Source organism: Sminthopsis crassicaudata, chromosome 4, assembly GCF_048593235.1.
Source record: "Sminthopsis crassicaudata isolate SCR6 chromosome 4, ASM4859323v1, whole genome shotgun sequence".
NCBI lineage: Eukaryota > Metazoa > Chordata > Mammalia > Dasyuromorphia > Dasyuridae > Sminthopsis > Sminthopsis crassicaudata.
This window is the reverse complement of record NC_133620.1, coordinates 370,979,419-371,001,920: the sequence shown is the minus strand read 5'-3', so window position 1 is coordinate 371,001,920 and position 22,502 is coordinate 370,979,419. Positions and strand designations below refer to the sequence as shown.

The window sequence follows — 22,502 nt, the reverse complement described above, 5'->3', positions numbered from 1 at the left end:
CCCCCCCCCCCCCCGCCCCGAGGCTGGGGTTAAGTGACTTGCCCACGGCCACACAGCTAGGAAGTGTTAAGTGTCTGAGACCAGATTTGAACCCAGGTCCTCCTGAATTCAAGGCCGGTGCTCTATCCACTGCGCCACCTAGCTGCCCCTGTTTGTTCTCTTTTAAAGGTCCTGCCCACCACCCCCCCAAAAAAAAAGGTGAATTAGAGATTGAGGAATGAATGGGAAGGAAAGACAAGAAACTACTCATTCAATGAGGGAGCATTGAATTTTATTATTATTATTCAGTGAGAGAGCCAGCTGAGAGTTAAAATAATCCCAGAGCCCAGGCCTTTTTGCCTGGCACAGGTTTGCAGAGGCAAGATAAAGGATTATCAGGTCTGACGGTAACAGGGAAACTAGGGATCTTTATGATAGATACAGCTTAGCTCAGAATCCTTTCCTGGGACATTTCAGCAGCTCCAGGAGGAATGAGGTGGGAAGGAAAGCTGCAGACTGGGGCAGGGTTGCTGGCTTTTGGTTCTTCCATGCTAAAGACTCTGCCAATTCGGTTCTTCCACCCCTTGAATGGTGGACAAGGGGACAGGGTTAGCAACAGTCCCCAGAGCCTGACTGATTGCCTCCATTGTTACAGCAGCTGCTACTGGATCCAGTATTCCAGAATCGGGGGAATCTCCGGGGCCGGTGGGAAAATAAGCAACAGCCACCCCCTGTGCCAGCACCAGAATTACAGCATCCTCCAGAGCTAGGCCCACAGCACGTTCCTGAGCTTGGACCGCAGCATTCTCCACTGCTTGGTTCACAGCAGGAAGGCTCTGGGGGTGGGCATGGATCGGGAATTGAAGCAGGGACCTGGGGAGGACTCTTGGGAGGGCATTTGGGGGTCTGGCATTTGGGAGGGGGCTGGCACTGCTGCTGGCTCTGCTGGCAGTTCATCTTTGCAGTAGCTCAAAGAACCTAAAAGAAAATACAGAGGTTTTAGAGTTCAATAAATATATACCTCACTTCTTTTTAAAAATATAGACTAAGGGGCAGCTAGTTGGTATAATAGATACCAGTAGATACCAGCCCTGAAGTCAAGAAGACCCTGAATTCAAATCTGACCTCAGACACTTAACACTTCCTAGCTATGCGACCGTGAGCAACTCATTTACCTCCAATTGCCTCAGCAAATATATATGTTTTTCAATCATTCTGGTACTTTGTGACCCCATTTGGAGTTTTCTTGGCAAAGATACTGGAGTGATTTGCCATTTTCTTCTCCAGCTCAATTTACAGAGGAGGAAACTGAGACAAACTGGGTTAACTGACATGCCCAGGGTCACATGGTTAGTAAGTATCTGAGGAGAGATTTGAACTCAGGAAAATAAATCTTCTTAACTGCAGGTTTGGCACTCTCTGAACTATGGCACCACCTGACTACATTTTTTCCTCAAATAATGGTAGAAGAGACAAACTCTCTATGGTGGAGAGAAATCAGACTAATTGAATATAATTCAAGAATTATTCTTCATACAAATAGAGAAACGCAGTATGATATAGTAGATAAAAATCTATCTCGACCCAGGAGTACCTGGGTTCCAGTCTTTTCTCTAACACATAGTAGATGTGAGACCCTGGACTTAACCACTTGGTGTTCTAGGCAATTCATTAAGAATTGCAGAGAAGAGATTTTCCTCACCATTTTCCTCACCATTTTCCTTGGACGGAAAATCACAAATCCAATCCCTAGTGCTATGCAAATGTATATCTATGAATTACCCTCTTCACCTTTTTTCACTCCCATGTTCTTCTGCAGTACTTGGCTTCAAGGAAGCACCACCAAAACCCTAGTATATAGTAGTATAGAATACTATATAGGACATCTGGTCTCAAAATAGGAGAGAGTTGAAGTCAGAATTTCTACTTCTATTCTCCAGGTCAAGCTTTAGAACAGAGATTCCAAAGACTACCACTGCTGCTCTTCCCTTGCCTCAGTATTCTGAGGTGAAGTTCCCCATCCCCAATTCTACAGGCACAGCAGCCTATAACTAATGATCAAAATGACCAGAAGCTCCTTCCTTCCTAGTCCTCTAAAGAACTCTCAAGTTCCCCCACCTCTGATCCTACTTTGGGATCCATGTAAGTTATCCTACAACCTCAGAGAGATTTAAAGGCAACTTCTCTAAATCTTAATTTGTAATGCAATTCTCCTGATTCTTAGATCCCTAATTCTTTGTTTTCTGTTGTTCTTTCTTCCCTTCTTTTCTCTGCTCCAGAAACTCAATTGGAAAGGCTCTCAGAAGTTATCTAGGAAAACCTGTGCTTCCCCAAGAGTCCCTTTTGTAATATCCTGACAAATGGTTATCTTTCCTTCTTCATGATGATTCTCAGTAATATATAATTTCCCCTCTCCTTAACATTCTTAGTCCTGTTTTACCTCTATTTCAAGAAAAAGCTAAATACCCAAAGGAGAAGTGCAGCTCCATTGGGAATATTTTTCCAGTCCGTTCTACCCACTCTAACTCTACAAGAGTTCCTAGAAAATCAAGCTTCCAGGTATTTCAAAGAACTTCCAAAGTCTTCTAACCTAAAATACAACCACCTTTCCATGGATTCTTAGAAGCTAGAGCAAAATTCTGGACAGGACTCTTGTCTTGAAGATAACTCACCTCTTTCTTCTAAGTGGATCCAGTGACAGAAGTTGTGTAGACTGAAGAGCAGTTTGCAATGAGAGCTTTTATACATATCCTACCTTGTAGAGATGAGGCATACGTGATGGAATAGCTCTTGGCCAACCCCAGGAGGCTCTGATGATATCTTGAACTCCAGAGATATCATCCCATGGTCACTAGCTTTCATGGGCTGTCACTACCTGACTCTGTATGAGTAACTCTCTTATGCATCTCTTTCTTCAATAAAACGGGATAATGCTTCCTGAAAGTTAAGAATAGAATATAGCTTATAATGGAATAGCCTGAGGATCAGATTTGGTATTTCTGGAGGAATGCCTGGAATGTAAGAGATTGAAAGAGTTCTGAAATCAATCAAATTAGAGAATTTTCCATATTTTAATAGGGCGAACAAGGATTAATATGAATATGAATCCACAACAACATTAATAAAGAGTTTTTCATGTCTGCTGAACACTCCCAAAGTTTGCTAAAGCAGTCATTAGACTATATTCATAAGAAATTATTAAAGACTTTTCTCTACTCTTTTAAAAGTTCCTGGAGTTTGACAGTTTGTGAATTTTCAAGGATTCAATTTTAAAGTCTGGGAAGTTAATTTCTAACTTCTCTGATGAGAAATTGTCATATCATCAACCAAAAAAAAGTTAGTTTTTATTATTTATTTATTATATTATATTAAATATGTAAATTATATAAAATAATATAATAAATATTATTTATTTATAAAAGATTATATATTTATATAATATTAAAAACAATATTTATTATTAATATAATAGATTTTATTTATAATATATTACATATATTTATATATATGTTATAAATAATATTTATTATTATTATTTATTATACTTAATAAGTATAAACTGTTTGCAAGGGCACTGTGCTAGGTGCTAGTATTAGGAATATCAAAGAGATACTCCTGCCTTCAAGGATTTTATAGATTGTCAAGTGAGAGATAATATGTACACATCTAGATATATACAAAAATGCAAAACAAGAAAAGTAAGAGAGGTGAGGCACCAGCAGCTCAGAGGAATCAGGAAATTTCTCATTAGGAAGCAGTGCTAAAGGTTAATTTCAAAGGAAATGAGAGATCCTGAAAAGAGATGAAGAGGGAGTGCATTCCAGGAATGAGGACAGACTATACAAAGACATTGGAGGTGAGGGATTGATAGTCATGTGTGTGGAGCACACACACACAGTTTGACTGAAGTGGATTAAAGGAGTTATATATAATATGACTACAAAGAAGAGGTTAAAGTCAGGTGTTGAAGGGCTTTAAATGTCAAACAGATGAGCTTATTCTAGAGGTCACCAATGTTTCTTTTACATACTGTAACCTCCTGGATTTTTCCCTTTCCTTGGACATTTTTTTAAATAATCAGGATTATTTATATGCAAAAACATTATAAGAACCTATATCACATATTAGGCTCATAGACTTCAAGCTTAAAGGGACCTTAGAAATCATCTCATCTAGTCTAATTAGAGGTAAAGAAACCAAGGCTCAGAATGGGTTGAGATTTGCCTAAGATGATATTAATCAATGGCAGAGCTGGATTTCAAACAATTCCTCTGACTCCAAATTCATCATCTTTCCACTGTATAGCATTCCAGGAATGAAAGATAATACTAGGCAACATTGGGAAAGAAGAAAACATGGGATGTATGTGATAGATAGATGAAAAAGATTTGAAAGTATAAAGAGTGCTTGAACTTTAGAACTGAAAAGAATGTTTAGGGTCTTCCTAGTCCACACTTCAAGGCTTTTTAGATTCTGCAATGAGAGAATTACTGTGTAAGAGAAGAAGAATCTAAGGATATGTTGCATTTAAATATTTATAAAGTAAATAAATGATTTTATTTTCTGTTTCCACTGGCTTTGTGTTAGCAAAAGCATTTGATGAGATAACAACTTTGACCTCATACTATCTAATGGGATTCAGGATATGGAATGTAAGATGGATGGGTGGATGGATGGATGGATGAATGGTTATTCTCTAGCAGGATAGGAATATATACCCCTCAGACTGAGTCCTATGTTCACAAGTATATCAAAGTCTGAATAAAGATTGGAAAATATTTGTTCTGTTGAATTAATCTGGAGCTCACAATGACTAGTTGATTTCTCTATAAAAATGTCTTTATTTTAGATTTTATTAATAATCAAATCCAATTTTTCCATAATTATTTAAGATTTACAATGTGCTTTCCTCACCACAACTCTATGAGGTAGGGAAGACACATATTTACAGATAAGGGAATGGAAGCATTGGAGATTAAATGAATAACTCTAGGTCTCACAGCTAGAACCCGGCCTCCAACACTTGTGCCTATAGCAGCAGCAGACATGCAATGATGCTAACTGAGAGCTTCCTGAATGCCAGTCAATAGACACTGTGTGCAAAGCTTTATGAGGAGGAAATAAGATACTTTTCTTCTACCCATTAGGAATTTATGATCTAGTTAGGCAGATGGATGACTCAGTGTGGAAATAATCAGGAAGAAGCAAGTTCAAATCCTACTTCAGACACTTTCTAGTTATATGACCCCAAACAAGTCATTTAACCTTTGTTTGCCACATTTTGTCATTAGTTCATTAGTAAAATGGTGACAACACCACTTACCTCATAGGTTACTATGACAGTTATATTTTTAAAAATTTTAATACTTTGCAAATTTTGAAGTATTACATAAATGTTATTATTGTTTATTAATTATTATTAATGACTAACTCTATACTTGCCTTTTTCTCAGTAGCTCATCTCTAGATCTTTTGGCCTTCCCAATGCTACTCTTCTGGAATATCTCTACTCAGCTTGGATTTTAGGCCTTTGAAGGATTATCTTAACTTTTCATACTCCTGAGATGGAGGCACATCTGTTGTATATGTGACAATGTGTGTACATATTCTCTTACCCAGTTAGATAGTAAAGTTCTTGAGGGCAGGCACTGTTTGCCCTTTTATTTTTATATCCCCACTTATCACAGTGTCTGGTACATAGAAAACAATCAATACATGCTTGTTGATTGATTGATTTTGATTATTGGCTTAGAAGTTGATCTGAGTCCTGGAACAGACTAGGAAACTTGAGGAAAGATAAAAGGAAGGGAAGTTGATTTCTCTGTTGAGGTGAAGAAGAAAGATCTATTCTATTCTATCCTATCCTTTCCTGCTCTGTCCTATTCTCTGTCCTATCCCACTCTTTGTTTTCCTATCCTATCCTATCCTATCCTATCCTATCCTATCCTATCCTATCCTATCCTTTCCTGTCCTGTCCTGTCCTGCCCTGTCCTATCCTGTCCTGTCCCCTATCTTATCCTAACCTATCCTGTTTTCTGTTGCATTCTTTTCTATCCTATCCTGTCTTGTCCAGTCCTCTGTTTTATACTGTCCTAACCTTTCCTATCCTATTCTGTCCTGTCCTGTCCTGTCCTATCCTGTTTTCTATTTTATACTATCCTATGCTTTCCTATCCTATCCTATCCTTTCCTGTCCTGTCCTATCCTGTTCTGTCCCCAATCTTATTCTATTCTATCATGTTTTCTATTGTATACTATCCTATGCTTTCCTCTCTTATCCTATCCTGTCCTGTTCTGTCCTATCCTATCCTATCCTGTTTTCTGTTGTATATTATCCTATGCTTTTCTATCCTATCTTGTCCTGTCCTCTGTTCTATACTATCTCATTCTTTCCTATCCTCTCTTGTCTCCTCTATCCTATTCCCTAACTTATCATTTCTCCTCTTCTTTTTTCTTCTCTTCTCCTCTCCTCTATCATATCCTATCTTATCCACTGCCCTACCTAAACTTATGTTATCCTATATTATGCTAAGCTTTCCTATCCCATACTACCCTATGTAATCCTGTACTTTGCTATGCTTTCCTATTCTATCTTCTCTCTTATACAATTCTCTTCTGAGCTTTGCTCTCCTATACTATTTTATGCTATTCAATAAACATCTATTAGGCAACCATTATGTGCCTAAAGCAAACTGGAGGAGGAAATGACAAATCGCTCCAATATCTTTGCCAAGAAAACCGCAAATGGTGTTACAAAGAGTTGGACATGGTTGAAAATGACTGAACAACAACATTTAGGCAAAACATTGTCCTAGATGTAGGGAGATAAAATTAGTAAGATAATAGCAGTCTCTACCCAAGGGAGCTTACAACTGAAACTATAAAAATTGTATTTAAAAAAAACTGTTGAAATTTAATTAAATATAGCAATTACATTAAAGAGGTGCAAAACAAAGTTCTATATGTGGTTTGAAACAGGATAAGAAAAAGGCTCCTGGAATAAATGGCATTTGAATTGAATCTTAAAGACTAGATAGGAATACAAGGTGAGTCAGGGAGGGAAAACATTTCAGGCCTAGAAGAGACCATGAGCAAAGGTGTGCGAGGGAGAAAAGCACCAGGTGTGTTTGGAGAACAGAGAGAGTAATCTAGTTTGGCTGTAGAGTACATCAAGTGAAGGAATATGCAATAGGCTGGAAGGAAGGGTGATGTCTGATTAAATAAATCATTGAATACCTTGAACAAGAGATTGAAATTCACCCGATTAGCCATAGGAGGATGCTGCTGAATGTTAGCTCATATTTAGGTAACGCATTTTAAGATTTACAAAGCTCTTTCCTCAACTATTTTACATCTAGTCCATCTAATGGTTCATTTACAGGCAGACAGTCAACTATGTATGGGAAAAATCCAAGTTGTAGGTTCAAGAGATCTTAGATATACATCTGAAAAGAACTTTAGAGGTCACCTGGTTCAAATTCCTCATTTTACAAATAAGGAAACTGAGGCCCAGATAGGGGAAGTGACTTGTCCAAGATTGATAATATCAACAGAGGACTCTTGAATTAGTCATTCATTAAGCATTTATTATTGATAGTACTCATAAAGTTACCACCTTAATTCCTGACCTCTTCACCTCTCACCTAGATGAACCTTGCAATAGCTTTCTAATAAGTCCCTTACCTCATATCTTTCTTCCTCTGATCCATCCTCCAACCAAAGTGATGTTCCTTAACATGAATCTAACTATGACACTCTCATTTTCAATGCTTAAATGGCTCCTTTTTGCATCTAGGATCAAATATTACCCTCTCTGCTTAGCTTTTAGAGCTTTTAAAAACTTTGCTCCAACTTATATTATCCAGTGTTGTTGTATACAACTTCCCAAACTGGGTCTCTGTAGTCCAAAGGATTACCAAGCTGTCCTTTTCTCTGTTCCCCACACACCCATTTCTGTGTCTTTGCATTGTCCATTCTTTGTATCTGGAATATACTCTTTTAAATTTCATTTTTAACATTCATTTTTTTCTAAATATTTTATTCCAAATTCTCTCTTCCTCAGCCCTTCCCACACTCACTGAGAAGCACTGGGTAAAACTGTCACTGATTGGCAACTCTATTGCCCAAACACAGTTTTTAGTCACATCTCCAGGGCAGGGTGGGTGGTAGGTCACAAGGGAGCAGGGGCTCATCACAATTCTAAAGCAAAGAGGAGCACTAGAGCTTGCAGTTTCAAGAGACCAAAGGTTCCTCCTGAAAAAAAGACCAAAGCACAAACCAGGAGACCAGTGTTCATACCTCTTCCCAGGATCATACTATCTTGGACCAAAAACTTTCAGACCCTTAGAACTCACGCTGAAAACAGCAGCACAAACTGTATCTCCCCACACCAACGTGAGCAGAGACCAACTTTAGCATAAAGTTCAAAGTCAAGAAATAGAAAAAAAAAAATTGACCATAAAAAGCTACTCTGAAGGAAGAGAAGACCAAGGTATAAACTTGTAAGACAAGAACAAGAAAATACCTACCAAAAAAGTCTCAAAGAAATTGTTAATTAACTCAGCAAAAATTCCTAGAAGGATTAAAGAAAAAGACTAGTAGAGGGAAAATTGGGAAAAGAAATGAGTGATGCAAGAAAATTGTGAAAAGATAATTAAGAGCTCACTAAAGGAGGCATTAAAAGATACTGAAGAAAATAATACCCCAAAAAAACAGAATTGGTCTAATGGTAAAAGAGGGGGAAAATCCACTGAAGAAAATATTTCCTTAAAAATATAAATTGGGGGGGGGAGCAGCTAAGTGGCACAGTGGCAGCCTTGAACTCAGGAGGACCCAAGTTCAAATCTGGTCTCAGACACTTAACACTTCCTAGCTGTGTGACCCTGGGCAAGTCACTTAACCCCAGCCTCAGGGGGGAAAAAAAAAAAAAATATATATATATATATATATATATATATATATATATATATATATATATTGGGCAAATAGAAGCTATTAACTCTATGAGACATCAAGAAACAAAATAAAGTCTAAAGAATGAAAAGAAAATAAAATGTTAAGTTTCTCATCAGAAAAACAACTGACCTGGAAAATAGATTGATGAGATATATAATTTAAGAATTAATGGACCATGATCAAAAAACCTATTCAAGAAATTATTGAGGAAAATTGTCCTGATGTCTTAGATCCAGAGAGTAAAATAGAAATTGAAAAAATCCACTGACCTCCTGAAAGAGATGCTAAAATGAAAAGTTTAAGGAATATGATGGTCAAATTCCAAAGCTCCAAAGTTAAAGAGAAAATATTTCGAGGAGTCAGAAAGAAGCAACGCAAATGTCACGAATTCACAATCAGAAATATACAAGATTTAGCAGCTTCTATATGAAAGAATCAGAGAGCTTGGAATATGATATTCCAGAAGGCAAAAGAGCTAGCATTACAACCAAAAATTATCTAGCAAAATGCAATATAATCTTTCAAGATGAGAAATTGATATTTAATGAAATAGATGAAAACACCAGAGTTGAATAAAAAATTTCACATTCAGACATTAGAATAAAGAAAAGCATAAAAAGGTAAACACTAAAGAGTAAACATAGGGACTTAATAAAGCTAAACTGTTTACATTCCTGCATATGAAGATGTTACATGTAACTCCTAAGAATTTCATCGTTATTAAAGAAATTGAAAAAAGTTTACATAGAGGACATGTGTGTAAGTTGATTATGTTGTAGTAAAAAAGTAGTAAAAAAGATGGATTCACTGTAAGACAAGGGACAGAATAAGTAAAATGGTTTGTTTTTTTTTCTCACATAAAAAAAGCACACAAGGAAGAGATGGAATGGAAAATGAGGTAAAATGGCAAGAAATGCTTGAACTTCACTTTCATCAGAATTAGTTCAAAGAAGGACAAATCTATATGTACACACAAACTCAGTTGTGTATAGAAATGTAACTTACCCAATAGGGAAATAAGAAGAGAAGGTATAAAAGAAAGTTAGGAAGTGGAGGATAAAAAGGATAGATTAAGGAAGACAGTGGCCAGAAGCAAAATAAACTTTGAGAAAGAACTGGATAAAAAGAAAGACAGAAATGGAAGAAAATGGGACAGAGGAAAATGCACAGATAGTCATTGTAGCTGTAAATGTGAATGTAATGAAATTGCCCACAAAACAGATAACAAAATTGACAAAAACCTAGAATCCAACAATATATTGTTTAAAAAGGACAAACTTGAAAAGAAAGACAAACACAAAGTTAAAATAAAGGGCTGGAGCAGAATCTCATATGGTTTAACTGAGCTAAAAAAGGTAGAAGTAGCAAAACAGGCTCTCAGACAAAGCAAAAGCAAAAATAGACTTAATTAAAGGGGATAATCTCAACTACATTATGCTAAGGGGTACCATAAGCAGTGAAGTAATGTCAAAAAGCTTTACAACAAATTCCTTGATAAAGACCTCATTTCTCAAATATATATTGACTATAGAACTGAATTGATTTTATTTTTTTAAAGAGCCATTCCTCAATAAATAGCCGAAACATATAAATTGGACAGTTTTCAGAAGAAGAAATCAAAGCTATCTGTAGTCATATGAAAAAATCTTCTAAATTACTATTGACTAGAGAAGTACAAATTAAAACAATTCTGAGGTATTACCTCACATCTATGAGAGATGAGGGTGCTAGAGGTTATGAGGGGAAAATAGGTACATTAATGAACTGCTGTTGGACAGATGAACTGGTCCAACCCTCTAGAACAATTTGGAGCTGTGACCAGAGAGCTATAAAGCTGTATGGTATAACCCTTTAATGCAATGTCAAAAACTTTGGGGTACAGCCCACTACGGTTGTATCCCAAAGTGATCAAACAAAAAAGAAATGGACTTGTAAGTTTTTTTATTATAGCTTTTTATTTACTAAATATGCATGAGTAATTTTTCAACATTGACCCTTGCAAAATTTTCTGTTCCAACTTTTCTCCTCCTTCCCTTAACCCCCTCCCCTAGATGGCAAGTAGTCCAATACATGTTAAATATGTTAAAGTATATGTTAAATACAATATATGTGTACATATTTATACAGTTATCTTGCTGCACAAGAAAAATTGAATTTAGAAAGAAGGTAAAAATAATCTGAGAAGGAATACAAAAATGAAAGCAGACAATAACAGAAAGAGTGGAAATGCTATGTTGTGGTCCAGACTCATTTCCCAAAGTTCTTTTGCTGGGTGTAGTTGGTTTTCTTCATTACTGAACAATTGGAACTGATTTGAATCATCCCGTTATTGAAGAGAGCTATGACCATCAGAATTGATCATCATACAGTATTGTTGTTGAAATATATAATGATCTCCTGGTTCAGCTCGTTTCACTTAGCATCATGTATGTCTCTCCAGGCCTCTCTGAAATCATCCTGCTGAGGACCTTTAAGTTTAAAAATATTTACAGCAACTCTTTTTTGTGGTGGCAAAGAATTGGAAACTGAAGGGATGACTATCAATTAGGGAAGGGTCAACAAAGTTGCATATAATTGTGATGAAATATTATTGTGCTGTAAGAAATGATGTGGGGGGTGGCTTCAGGAAAAAATATAGCAAGAATTACATGAACTGATACAGAGTGTAGTAAATAGAACTAGGGGATCATTGTGCACAGTAATAGCAATGTTGTAATGATGCTTAACTATGAAAGATTTTGCTGCTCTAAGCAATACAATATTCCAAGACAATTCCAAATGGTCCATAATGAAAAAACTGCTATCTACCTCCAGAAAGAGAACTAATGAACTCTGAGTGAAAACTGAAGAACAATTTTTCATTTCCCTTTTTTTTTTTTTGCTTTTTAAAAAAATATGACTAATATGGAACTATATTTTACATCATTTCATATGTATAACTGATATATTGCTTACCATCTCAGTGGATTTGAAAAGGGATGGGAGGAAGGGACAGAAGTTAGAATTCAAAATTAAAAAAAAAAAAAAAAGAATGTTAAAAATAAATAATTAAAATGTTGGGGGAAATGTTGGGAGAAAAAAGAAAATAAACTGGAAAGTAGTTTCATTCCCTGGCTTTGTAGCTCCAAAGCCTAGTACATTATAATTAATTGATAATTAACTGAATTTTGGGGTTAATTGATAGTAAATGACAGAGAATGATTTGAATCTACACCTTCTGTTACCAAATCTTACATTGTTATTTTTCAGTTATTTCACTTGTATTCAACTCTTCATGACCCCAGGAGGTTTTCTTGGCAAAGATGCTAGAATAGTTTTCCATTTCTTTGCTAGCTCATTTTACACATGAGGAAACTGAAGTAAGCAAGTTTAAGTAACTTGCTCACAGTCACACAGGTATATGAGTCCAGATTTGAACTCAGGAACATTAGTTTTGACTTCGTCTGCTATTTTGTACACTATGGCGCCACCTAGCTGTCCAAAGTCCTATATTACATAGACACTAATGTTTTCCAGCCTTCCAAGCCTATTACATTCCTATCCACCCCAACTTCCAGTTTCTTTCCCTACCCTCAGAGGCTTTCACCATTCCTTCTGCCTGGTGAAGAAATGCTCCACATTTTTGCTTCCCTAGGTGTACCTATAATAGGAGGGTGGGGTACCAACAGACCCACTGATGATGTTGATGAGATTCTTATCAAATTAGTTTCCAGGTGATTATTCAGGGCAGTAATGAAAGACAAACACGTTCCTTCCTTCCATTTCTCTGGCCAAGTGCCAGAATGCTTCTCTCTTCTTCAAGAGTTTCAACAGAGAAATGTGGAGAACATAATTTTATCTAGGGTTCATGTTATTTTAATTCAATTTCATAGCATTTAATAAATGCTTGATATGGACCCAGGACTACTAACCACAGAAAGAAAGAAAGGAAGGAAAGAAGGGAGGGAGGGAGTGAAGAAGGAAGGAAGGGAGAGAGAAAAGGAGAGAGGAAGGGAGGAAAGGAGGGAGGGAAGGAAGGAAGAAATGGAGGGAGGAAGGGAGGGAAGGAAGAAGGAAAAGAGGGAGCAAGGGAAGGGAGGGAGGGAAAAGAGGAAGGGAAGGAAGAGGGAGGGAAAGAAGTAAGAAAGGGAAGGATGGAGGGAAGGAGGGAGAGAAGAAGGGAAGGAGGAGGGAGGAAGGGAAGGAGGAAGGAAGAAAGTAAGGAAGGGAGGGAGGGAAGAAGGGAAAGAGGAAGGTTTTGATGGAGGGAAGAAGGGAGGGAGGGAGGGAAAGAAGAAGGGAGAAAGGGAATGATGGAGGGAAGGAGAGAGAAGGGGAAGGCAGGGAGAAAAAGAGGAAGGGAGAAAGAAAGGGAGGGAGGGAAGAAGGGAAGGAGAGAGGAAGGAAGGAGGCAAGGGAAGAACAGAGGAAAGAATAAAGCAAGGGAGGAAGATAGGAAGGATTGGAATAGATTTTTTATGTCATCTATGGTCAGTTAGCTTAGTAGGTAAGAGCTTTGTGTTAATGAGTGCACAGCCACAGATTTATCTTATACTGTGCTCTTCTATAGCCCTAGAAACCCTGGTCACAAGCATGGCCATATTTAAATACTTTGAAGGTCTGCAGTGGGCAGGGACCAGGTTTGTGTAAATATGGTACCCAATCCAAATAATGAGGGTTTGGGGTAATGATCTTTGAACATCTATAGTTAGGAATGCGTCTATATTTGAGTATTCAGTTCTGTAGCAGATTAAAGGAAGATAACTATAGATTTCTGTAGGCATATCTATAAAGAACAAAAATATTATCTATAGGTAGAAATGATACTATGCTAAGAGCCCTAGACCTGAAATTGAGTCTTGACATTTTATCTTGGCTCTGAGATTAGCTAGATACTCAATTCTAATAATAATAACAACCACCAATATTTATATAATACTATGTGCCAGACTCTGTACCAAATTATCTCATTTGCTCTTCACAACAACTCTGGGAGATGGTATTATTATCTCCATTTTACAATAAGGAAATAGACAAATGGAACATAAGTGATTTTCTCAAGATTGTACAACTAATACATATCTGAGATCAGATTTGAATTTAGTTTTCCCTGTCTCTAGATCCAGCATTTTTAATTAATTAATTCACTGTTAGAAAGTGGTAGCATTCTTCTCCATCACCTTTCCAGAATCATACTTGGTAACTTTTAATCAAAATGATCAGATTAGGGCTTCTTAAATTTTTTCTGCTTATGACACTTTTTTTGTCTGAGAAATTTTTACTCAACACAGGGGTATGAGTATATAAAATAGGTATACAAATCAAACTTTTACTTAATATAAATCTTAATTTCACAACCCCCACATTCATTTATACAACCCCATATGGGGTTGCAAACCATAGTCACACAATAGGACTACATAATAGGACAACTTAGTAGATTTGGAATGGGTCAGATAGTGCAATTTATCATAAATAGTTCAATGTCATCTTGTGAGAAGAAGGAATCTCTATTTCAGGGGTTCAAGAATTTCTGTTTATTTCTATGCTATTCAATAAACTTATGAATGATTTAGATGAAAGCAGAGGTGGCATATATGTCAGATTTGCTTGAGGACATATTACTGAGAGAGATAACAAACATTAACACACTGAATGACAGAGTAAGGATCCAAAAAGTTCACTCAGCGAAAATAATTGAGGGAATTTCATAAAATGTCATTTAATAAAGATAAATGTAAAATCTGATACTTGGTTAAAAATATCACTTTGACAAAAGATGGTCTTCCTTATACCCAGTCAAAAGTCTTACTCCTTGTAATTGCCATCAGTGAATCTCAGTTCTAGAATTATGCACAATATATCTACACCCTTTCCAAAAAAAAATTTCACCTTGACAAAAGATGACAGTTCCTCTAAAACAAGATTTGGACATTTTAGTGGACTAGCAATCCACTACATATAGATCAATAGTATGGCAAAAAAAAAAAAAAACTATTCTGATCTCAGACTGTATTAAGAGACTCATATGGTCCACAATAAAAAGCCAATAGTTATTCGTTATTCTCACCTGGTCTAAATATATCTGGAGCATTGTGTTCAATTCTGAGGATCTGAAGGGCTATTATGTGGAACAATGATTAGATTTTTTTTCCCTACTTAATTCCACAAGCCAGAATCAGGATTAATGGATGGAATTAATGGAATCATATTTCAACTCTATGTAAGCAGAAACTTCCTAAGAATTAGAGCTATCCAAAAGTAAAAAAAAGTCTTTGGAATTGAGGCTGGGATAGTGGGGGTTTTTCTCCCCCGGTTTGTTGTATTATTCTTCCCACTTTTATAGTTGTCATCATTGTGTATATCTTTTCCCTGATCCTGTTCCTTTTATTTCATATCACTTCATAAAAGTCTTCCCATACTTCTCTGAAGTCAATTCAATTCAGTTCAATAAACATTTATTAAGCACCTACTATGTGTCAGGAACTGTGATAAACACTGGATTTTTGTCATCTTTTAAGGCACAGAAATATTTAATTTCATTCATATACCATACTTGGCTTAAGCATTTTCCAAGAAAGTGCATCTACTTTATTTCCAATTCTTTACTAAGCAAAGTCTGGATGGTCCTTTTATGAGAATGTTGTCAAAGGGATTGACATTCAAGTCCTGGCTGAACTATATGGCTTACAAACTCCTTTCCAATTCTGACATACTAGATTTGGGGTTCAATAAATACAAAATATCCCTGATGAGTCTTTTGGCCTAACAATATTATTATTATACATATACAACACATAATATGCATTACCAGATTCTATTTCATTACATGATATATTTATTATCATTATAACACTGTCTTTGGAAACCTCAGGCTGAAACATGGTCATTCCTGGCAAGACTGATAAGGACTGAAATTCCTTCCTCTATACTTCTACTTCCTAAACGGAGGAGAAATTGAGCAAGGGATGGCATATTACCAATCAAGACTTCCAATGTGCTTTGGTTATTTGCGACTCAGGATGAGACTTGTTGTTCAGTCCAGTCCAATTCTTCATGACCCCATTTGGGATTTTCTTGGCAAAGATACTAGAGTGATTTGCCATTTCCTTCTCCAGTTCATTTTACATATGAGGAAACTGAGGCAAACAAGGTGAAGTGACTTGCCCAGGGACATACAGCTAGGAATTATCTAAGGTTAGATTTGAATTTAGGTAGATGAGTCTCCCTGACATCAAAATCAGGACTATCCATTGTGCCACCTAGCTTCCCCAGAGATGAAGTAAGTATATAGTCCTTGTGCTGAGCCAGCAAAGCCTGGCTTTAGCTCCAATCTTTCTGACCGCTCATACTTGGCTCAGCCTTACAACCCAATTCCAAAACCCTGTTCTGTGGGGATATCTTATGACAAACTGATTCCTGATCCTGACCCTTTTGTCTGATTTTATTTGCTATGCTTTAGACAAGAGGAAGTCCTAAGTCAAAGTGGATAATAGGCAAAATTTGCCTTTCTGTTCTCCTACCCCTTCAAATTTCTTTGCTTCTTATATTCATTGATAATTGGAAATATTAATTGTTAAATGCTTAAGGGAAAATAGCCCTCTGTGAACTAGAATCATTCAACTAATCCATAACTTTTATTGCCTTCTGTATGCCAGGGACTGTCCTAGGTTCTCTGGGAGACAGGAAGTAAAGTCAGTTTGGCATACTATAGTGGATAAAGCACTGGACTTGGGAATAAGAAATAGGAAAAAAAAATCTGAATTCAAATCTGCCTTGGGTTCTTGTTTAACTGCACATTTCTAAACAAATGACAATCTCTTTGGGATTCAGTTTCTTCATCTGAAAAATGAGGGAATTGAACTCATGACTTCTAAGGTGTCTTTCAGAACTTACTATGTGACCATGATCCAAAAAGAGGCAAAGTATAAGGCAGAGCCCCCAATAATAAACTTATAATATAATTGGGAAGACTGCTCATAAACATACAAAGACAGGAATACCATAAAATTTATGTGGCTAAATGCCTAGAAGTAATCTAAACAATTCCAAGGCTAGTGATAACCATGAGAAAAAATGATAGAAAAGCCTTCAAGAACCAAAAGAAGAAAGACACTATCTAGAAATGGAAGACTTTTGAGTTAATTTGTAGACATAGGATCTTGCCTGATCAACTCTTCAAGAACAAGTATTCACTCACACTCAAAACTATCTCTTGCTTTCTAGAAGTCTGATGGTCCCCAGGAACTATATTGTAATATCAGGAGCCAAATCACAGAATCATGAAATCACAGAATAATCAATAGACCCAGGATCACTGAATCTTTGATTTACAGGACATCAACATCATAGATTTATTCATTCAAATTTTAAAATTGGAAAAAACATAATTCTTCAAGTCCAACTTCCTAATCTCTGGGTAATTACATGGTATCATTCCTAATGGATTGCTATTTCACCTTTACTTGAACATTTCCAGTGACAGAGAGCTCACTACTTCATGACTCACATCATTCCATTTTGGGACAATGGTAATTGTTAGGAAGCTCTTTCTTATATCCAGTTGAAATCTAACTCCCTATAATTTCCACCCATATATTCTAATTCTAGAATTATGCACAATAAGTCTACGCCCTTTCCCATGTGACAGCCCTTTGGACATTTGAGGATAGTTATCATGTCCATTCCAACACTCCTTTTATTTAATCTCACTGAGTTGTAGTTTCCTTATCTATAAAATGAGGGTTTGAACTCTATGACCTCTTATGTTTTTTTTAGCTTGAAAGTTATAATCCTAAAATCTTGAAATTCCCTTTTCTAGGCTAGATATTCCAATTCTTTCAGTCATTTGTATTGGGGTATGATTTGAATTGTCCTCATTCTTCTTGTTACATATCAATTTGTCTATGCCCCTCTTGAGCCACATGTCCCGTACTGAAAAGAATATGGCAGATATAATCTGATCACCACAGAGCAAAGGATAATATCAGTTTTTTTTTTATTCTGAATATTTCTTAGAATTCATTATTCCAAAACTCCATGATTTCAGATATTCAAGTACTTCATTCACCAATATGGATTATAATCCTATCATTTCTTTTTTTCATAGGTAGAGTCACTCAAAAAAAAATTCATAAAGTGGTGACTGCTCCTCTGGCAATAAGATTCTCAGGACATAAAAGTGTGTTTCCTAAGAGAGTCAATCAATCAATCAGTGAACATTTATTAATTACCCACCATGTTTCAAGCACTGTATTAAGCTTTGGGGATACAAAGAATGACAAAAAGATAGTCCATGCTCTCAAGGAACTCACAGTCACACATGGGACATATTGGGCAAATATATAGATTAAAAAGGAGTTGTCATTATTCAGTCATTTCAATTGTGTTCATTTGGGGTTTTCTTGGCAAAGATACTGGAGGGATTTGCCATTTCCTACTCCAGTTCATTTGATGAGGAAACTGACAGATGGGGAAATTGAGACAAAAAAGGGGTTGACTTGCCCAGGATCACACAACTGGTAAGTGTTTAAGGCCAGTCTGGCCTCAGTTTCCTCATATGTCAAATGAAGTAGAGAAGTGAATTGAAGACTGATTTCCCTGATTCCTGGCCCAGTCATCTATCCATTGTATCACCTTGATGCCCAAACAAGAATAACATGGAATAAATTGGGAGACAACCAACAAAGGGAAGGTGGACCAGGAAAGACTTCTTGTAGAACAGGAGATTTTAGCTGGAATGTAAAGAAATCTAGGGCAGCTAGTTGGCTCAGTGGATGGAGCTATTGGGCCTGGACTCAGGAACAATTGAGTTCAAATTTGACCTCAGACACTTACTAGCTGTATTGACCCTGACAAGCTATTCCAGTATCTTTGCCAAGAAAAACACAAATAGGGTCACAAAATGTCAGAGATGATGGAAACAGACTCTACAACAAAGAATAGAAAACTTCTGACTCCCCACTCAATGCTCTTTTCACTGGGCCATAAAGACTTTCTGGCTTCTGTTCCATCACTTGTAAAATGAAGGGGTTGTATAAGAGTGATCAAGAAAGCTACCTTTGCTTTTAAATAGATGCTTTTTAAAAATGTCAGATTTCATTTTATATATCTATACATGTATATGTGTATGTATGCGTGTATATGTATGTATGTATAGCTGTTTTTTTTTTTTTTTCATGCTTCTTAATTGTAACCTGCTTGGGGACGCTGGAAGGAGGTGAAAGGAGAAAAAAAAAATAAAGTAAAAAGGACATCATAGAGAACAAAAGAATAACCTACAAGGAAGCAAAAAAAAAAAGATGAAATCATGAATATAATCTTTTCTATTTTTATATATGCTTTCTTGAAATGGAAATTTATTGTTATTTATTTTGAATACTCCCTGATGTTCTGCTGGGCACATAACATTTTTTTTTCCTTTCTCTTTCTTTTTCTGGTTTTTTGTTTTGTATTTTTGTATTTTGTATTTAAGTTTAATTTTTTTTTTAATGTCAGATTTCCTGAGGAAAAAGCAACTAGATGTGTACTGTATGGTTAAAGCACAAAGGTACCCTGGAGGCCAATGAGTTTATAACAGAGAAGTTTTATTGCTATTTAGCTGGAGGACAGGGAAGAGAAAGTTAATTATTCTTTATTCAGTTCTCTCCAAGAAGGTCCTTGCAATGAAGATGGCTTCTTTACTGGAAGGACAAAATGAAGGACTTCTGGGCATCTTTTTTTTTTCTTTTTTTTTTTTTTTAAATTAACATCTAATTTCTTTTCAATAGAAGATTCCTTATTATTCATTGCTATTCAATACATCCTTCCGCCAGTTTCCAGCCCTGCAATATGGAAGCCTTCATTTAAGGGCACTGGCACCTAGCATTCCTCCTCTTTGCAATGATAGTAGGTGTCCCCTTGGAGGCAATGGGGCTTCCTCCGAGTAGCCCTGTGGGGCTGTCCTTGACTCCCCATGGAGCAGGGACTCTGTGCCCTGGGCCTCTGGTTTTCGAGAAAGCAACCTCTTGACTTAGGGACCAGGCAGGAAGCTGGGCAAGGAGCTGGGGTAGGATTCTTGGGAAAGGGCTGCTGTTGTAGCTGCTGTGACATCAGTAATGCTTATGAAGTGGATCTGGAAAAGAACAGAGCACAAGGTCAAGATTATAGGTTCCTAATCCTTGGCACTCAGTGGGGACTTCTGCAAAATTTTTAAAATTAACTTTAGTGTGATATATCAATCACATCTCCATAGGATTTGAGGGAAATCAACAACATTCAAAGGACCATCAATCTAAAGACCAGACAAGACCAGAGACACCATTTATTACAACCTTCTCACTTTATAGATATGAAAACTGAGGTCAGGAGTTATTATGTGATTGTCCAAGATTTCACAGAACTTAAAGGTCAGATAGGATTTGAATCTAGCTCCTGAAGTCAGAGCTTGGGCCACTTTATAAAAATAAACATTTAAAAATAAATAAATGAATAAATAAAATAGATATTTCAATGGAGAGCATATACAATTTTCCATTCTTATAATTTAGAATTTTTTAAGAGGAAAAAAGATATTTTCCTCTCAATCCTAGGAACCCAACAATGAACCTTCTGAACACTATCATCATTTAGATTTATCTTCAATTATATTATTTCTTTCTTAATATATACTGTTTATTTGGGGCAGGGTGGGATTTGGTATTCAAGACAGAAATTAAGAAGTTATTCTCAGTCCCCAGAGAACATCTGATTGCCAATTTTTTTTGGTGATAAATCATATATAAAATGTCCACAGTTATTCCAATTTAACCAGCTTGAAAAACTCATTGCCTTAGTCTCCTGTGACAAACCCATAGTTTTCTAGGCATAGTCTGACCAACTTGACCAGGTAAAGTAACACCCTTCTCCTAAAACCACCAGCAGCAAAAAACAACAAAACAAGAGCATATTAACAATCTACCTCTGTGTTGGCCATTAGCCACAAGAACATTTGTGTATTTGCAGGTGTATATGTATACTTTGTTTTTATAGAATAGATTTAAAATGCACTTTGAGTTTTGCTCATTTGGGATAGCTAGGTGATAATGTAGTTAGAGTGTTGAAACTAGAGTCAGGAAAACCTAAATTCATATTTAGCCTCACATACTTACAGGCTGTATGACTCTGAATAAGTCACTTGACCTCTGTCTAAAAATTGCAAAGGGATTGGTATAATACCTGGCCCATAGTAAATGCTATGTAAATGTTAATTATTATAGTTGTTGTTTTACAAATATTATATCATCTGTACTTCCCAAGAACCCTGGGAGGTAGGTATTTTAATTATCCCCATTTTACAATAGGGAAAACTGAGGCAGACAATGGTCCAGTCATGGTCACAAAACTAGGCAGAGTCTAGACTAGATTTAAGCTATATCTTCCTGATTTCAGGTCCAGCATATTCCATTTAACTGCCTCTAAAAAGCAAAGGAATAAGATGCTTTGATTTGGGAGTATGTTCTACCTACATTGCTTCTATACCCTTTCTCAAATCTAGCTCATTCTGGACCACTAATGCCACTAGTGGTCTCTATTCCTCTTGTAACTCTTACCTATGACATTGTGGGTTCCCTTCTGTACACTATTGAAAAAGTCACACCTCCTTTCTTTCTCCCCTTCCCCTTTTCTTCCTTTTTAACTACAGTCCAGGCAGGACCAAAGGAAAGGGTCCTTTTGGAAGAGCAGAAAATCACAGAACCCCAGAGAGATTTCCTTACCTGGTCAGTTGTACAGGAAAAAGTGTAGAGTGCCGTAATTGAAATCTCTTTTGAGACCTGAAGGGATGAGAGCTTTTTATAGGTTCCTCCAGCCAAAGCCTCAGGACTTCCAGAGGAGCTGTGGTTGTTGGCCAGGAGCCAACTGAAGAGCTACAATCAGCGATGTGTATGATTTATCCAGATATTTCATAAGCCTCATCTGCCATGGGACATCCTCTTGTGACGCTCCCAGAAATGAATTCCTTAGCCTCACATAACCAATAGTTGCAGACATAGGAAGGTGCCCATGTGAATATGTGACAGGATTTCTGCAATGAGAAGGGTGGGACCAATGATAAACAGTGACCTGCCTTCTGTGGGGTTGAGTTGGGATGGAGAACAAGACCCAGGAAAAATACAGGCAGAAGGGAGTATGGGTCTCTCCCTTCTCCAAGTTATCTTTTATACAGCCATCAAAATAGTGCCAGAATCTCAAAATATAGGTCTGACCATATCATTCTCGGACTCAAATTTCTTCTAAGTTCCACTTACTTCTAGTGGCTCCCTATTACCTCTACAATCAAATAACAAATCCCCTTTTTGGTATTTAAAACCTTTCACAATCTGCTTTCAGCATACCCTTCTGGGTTGCATTTCTATTATGCTTTTGTCATCCCCCATATATACATTTCATTTCCTATTCCCATTCATTTGAACAGACACTTTCTCTTCACCCAAATTTCTTAGAATTCCTGTTTTCTGAGTTTTCCATTAATCCCAGCATTTTCTTACCTTGTCCTTCACAATCTGCCTTGACTATAGTCACATGCATGCTAGATTGGTGCATGGTGCAGCATTGGGGCAAATTGGGGCAGCA

At 36.7% G+C, this 22,502-nt stretch overlaps 1 protein-coding gene and 1 long non-coding RNA gene across 2 annotated transcripts; both read right to left on the bottom strand.

Moving 5' to 3' along the window:
- Nucleotides 1–588: 588 nt before the first annotated feature.
- LOC141540826 (late cornified envelope protein 3B-like) lies at nt 589–936 on the bottom strand. The gene has a single exon (XM_074264771.1). It carries the CDS (start codon nt 934–936, stop codon nt 589–591), a length of 348 nt encoding a protein of 115 aa, XP_074120872.1.
- Nucleotides 937–19,477: 18,541 nt separating this feature from the next.
- On the bottom strand, nt 19,478–21,810 carry LOC141541365 (uncharacterized). The gene is made up of 2 exons (XR_012481762.1): nt 21,647–21,810; nt 19,478–20,025 (listed from the first exon to the last, which is right to left on the bottom strand). It is a non-coding gene; the product is annotated as an uncharacterized LOC141541365 (long non-coding RNA).
- Nucleotides 21,811–22,502: the final 692 nt, after the last annotated feature.

Coding starts and splice junctions, on each gene's coding strand:
- LOC141540826 (XM_074264771.1), bottom strand. CDS start 936: ATGAACTGCCAGCAGAGCCAGCAGCAGTGCCAGCCCCCTCCCAAATGC.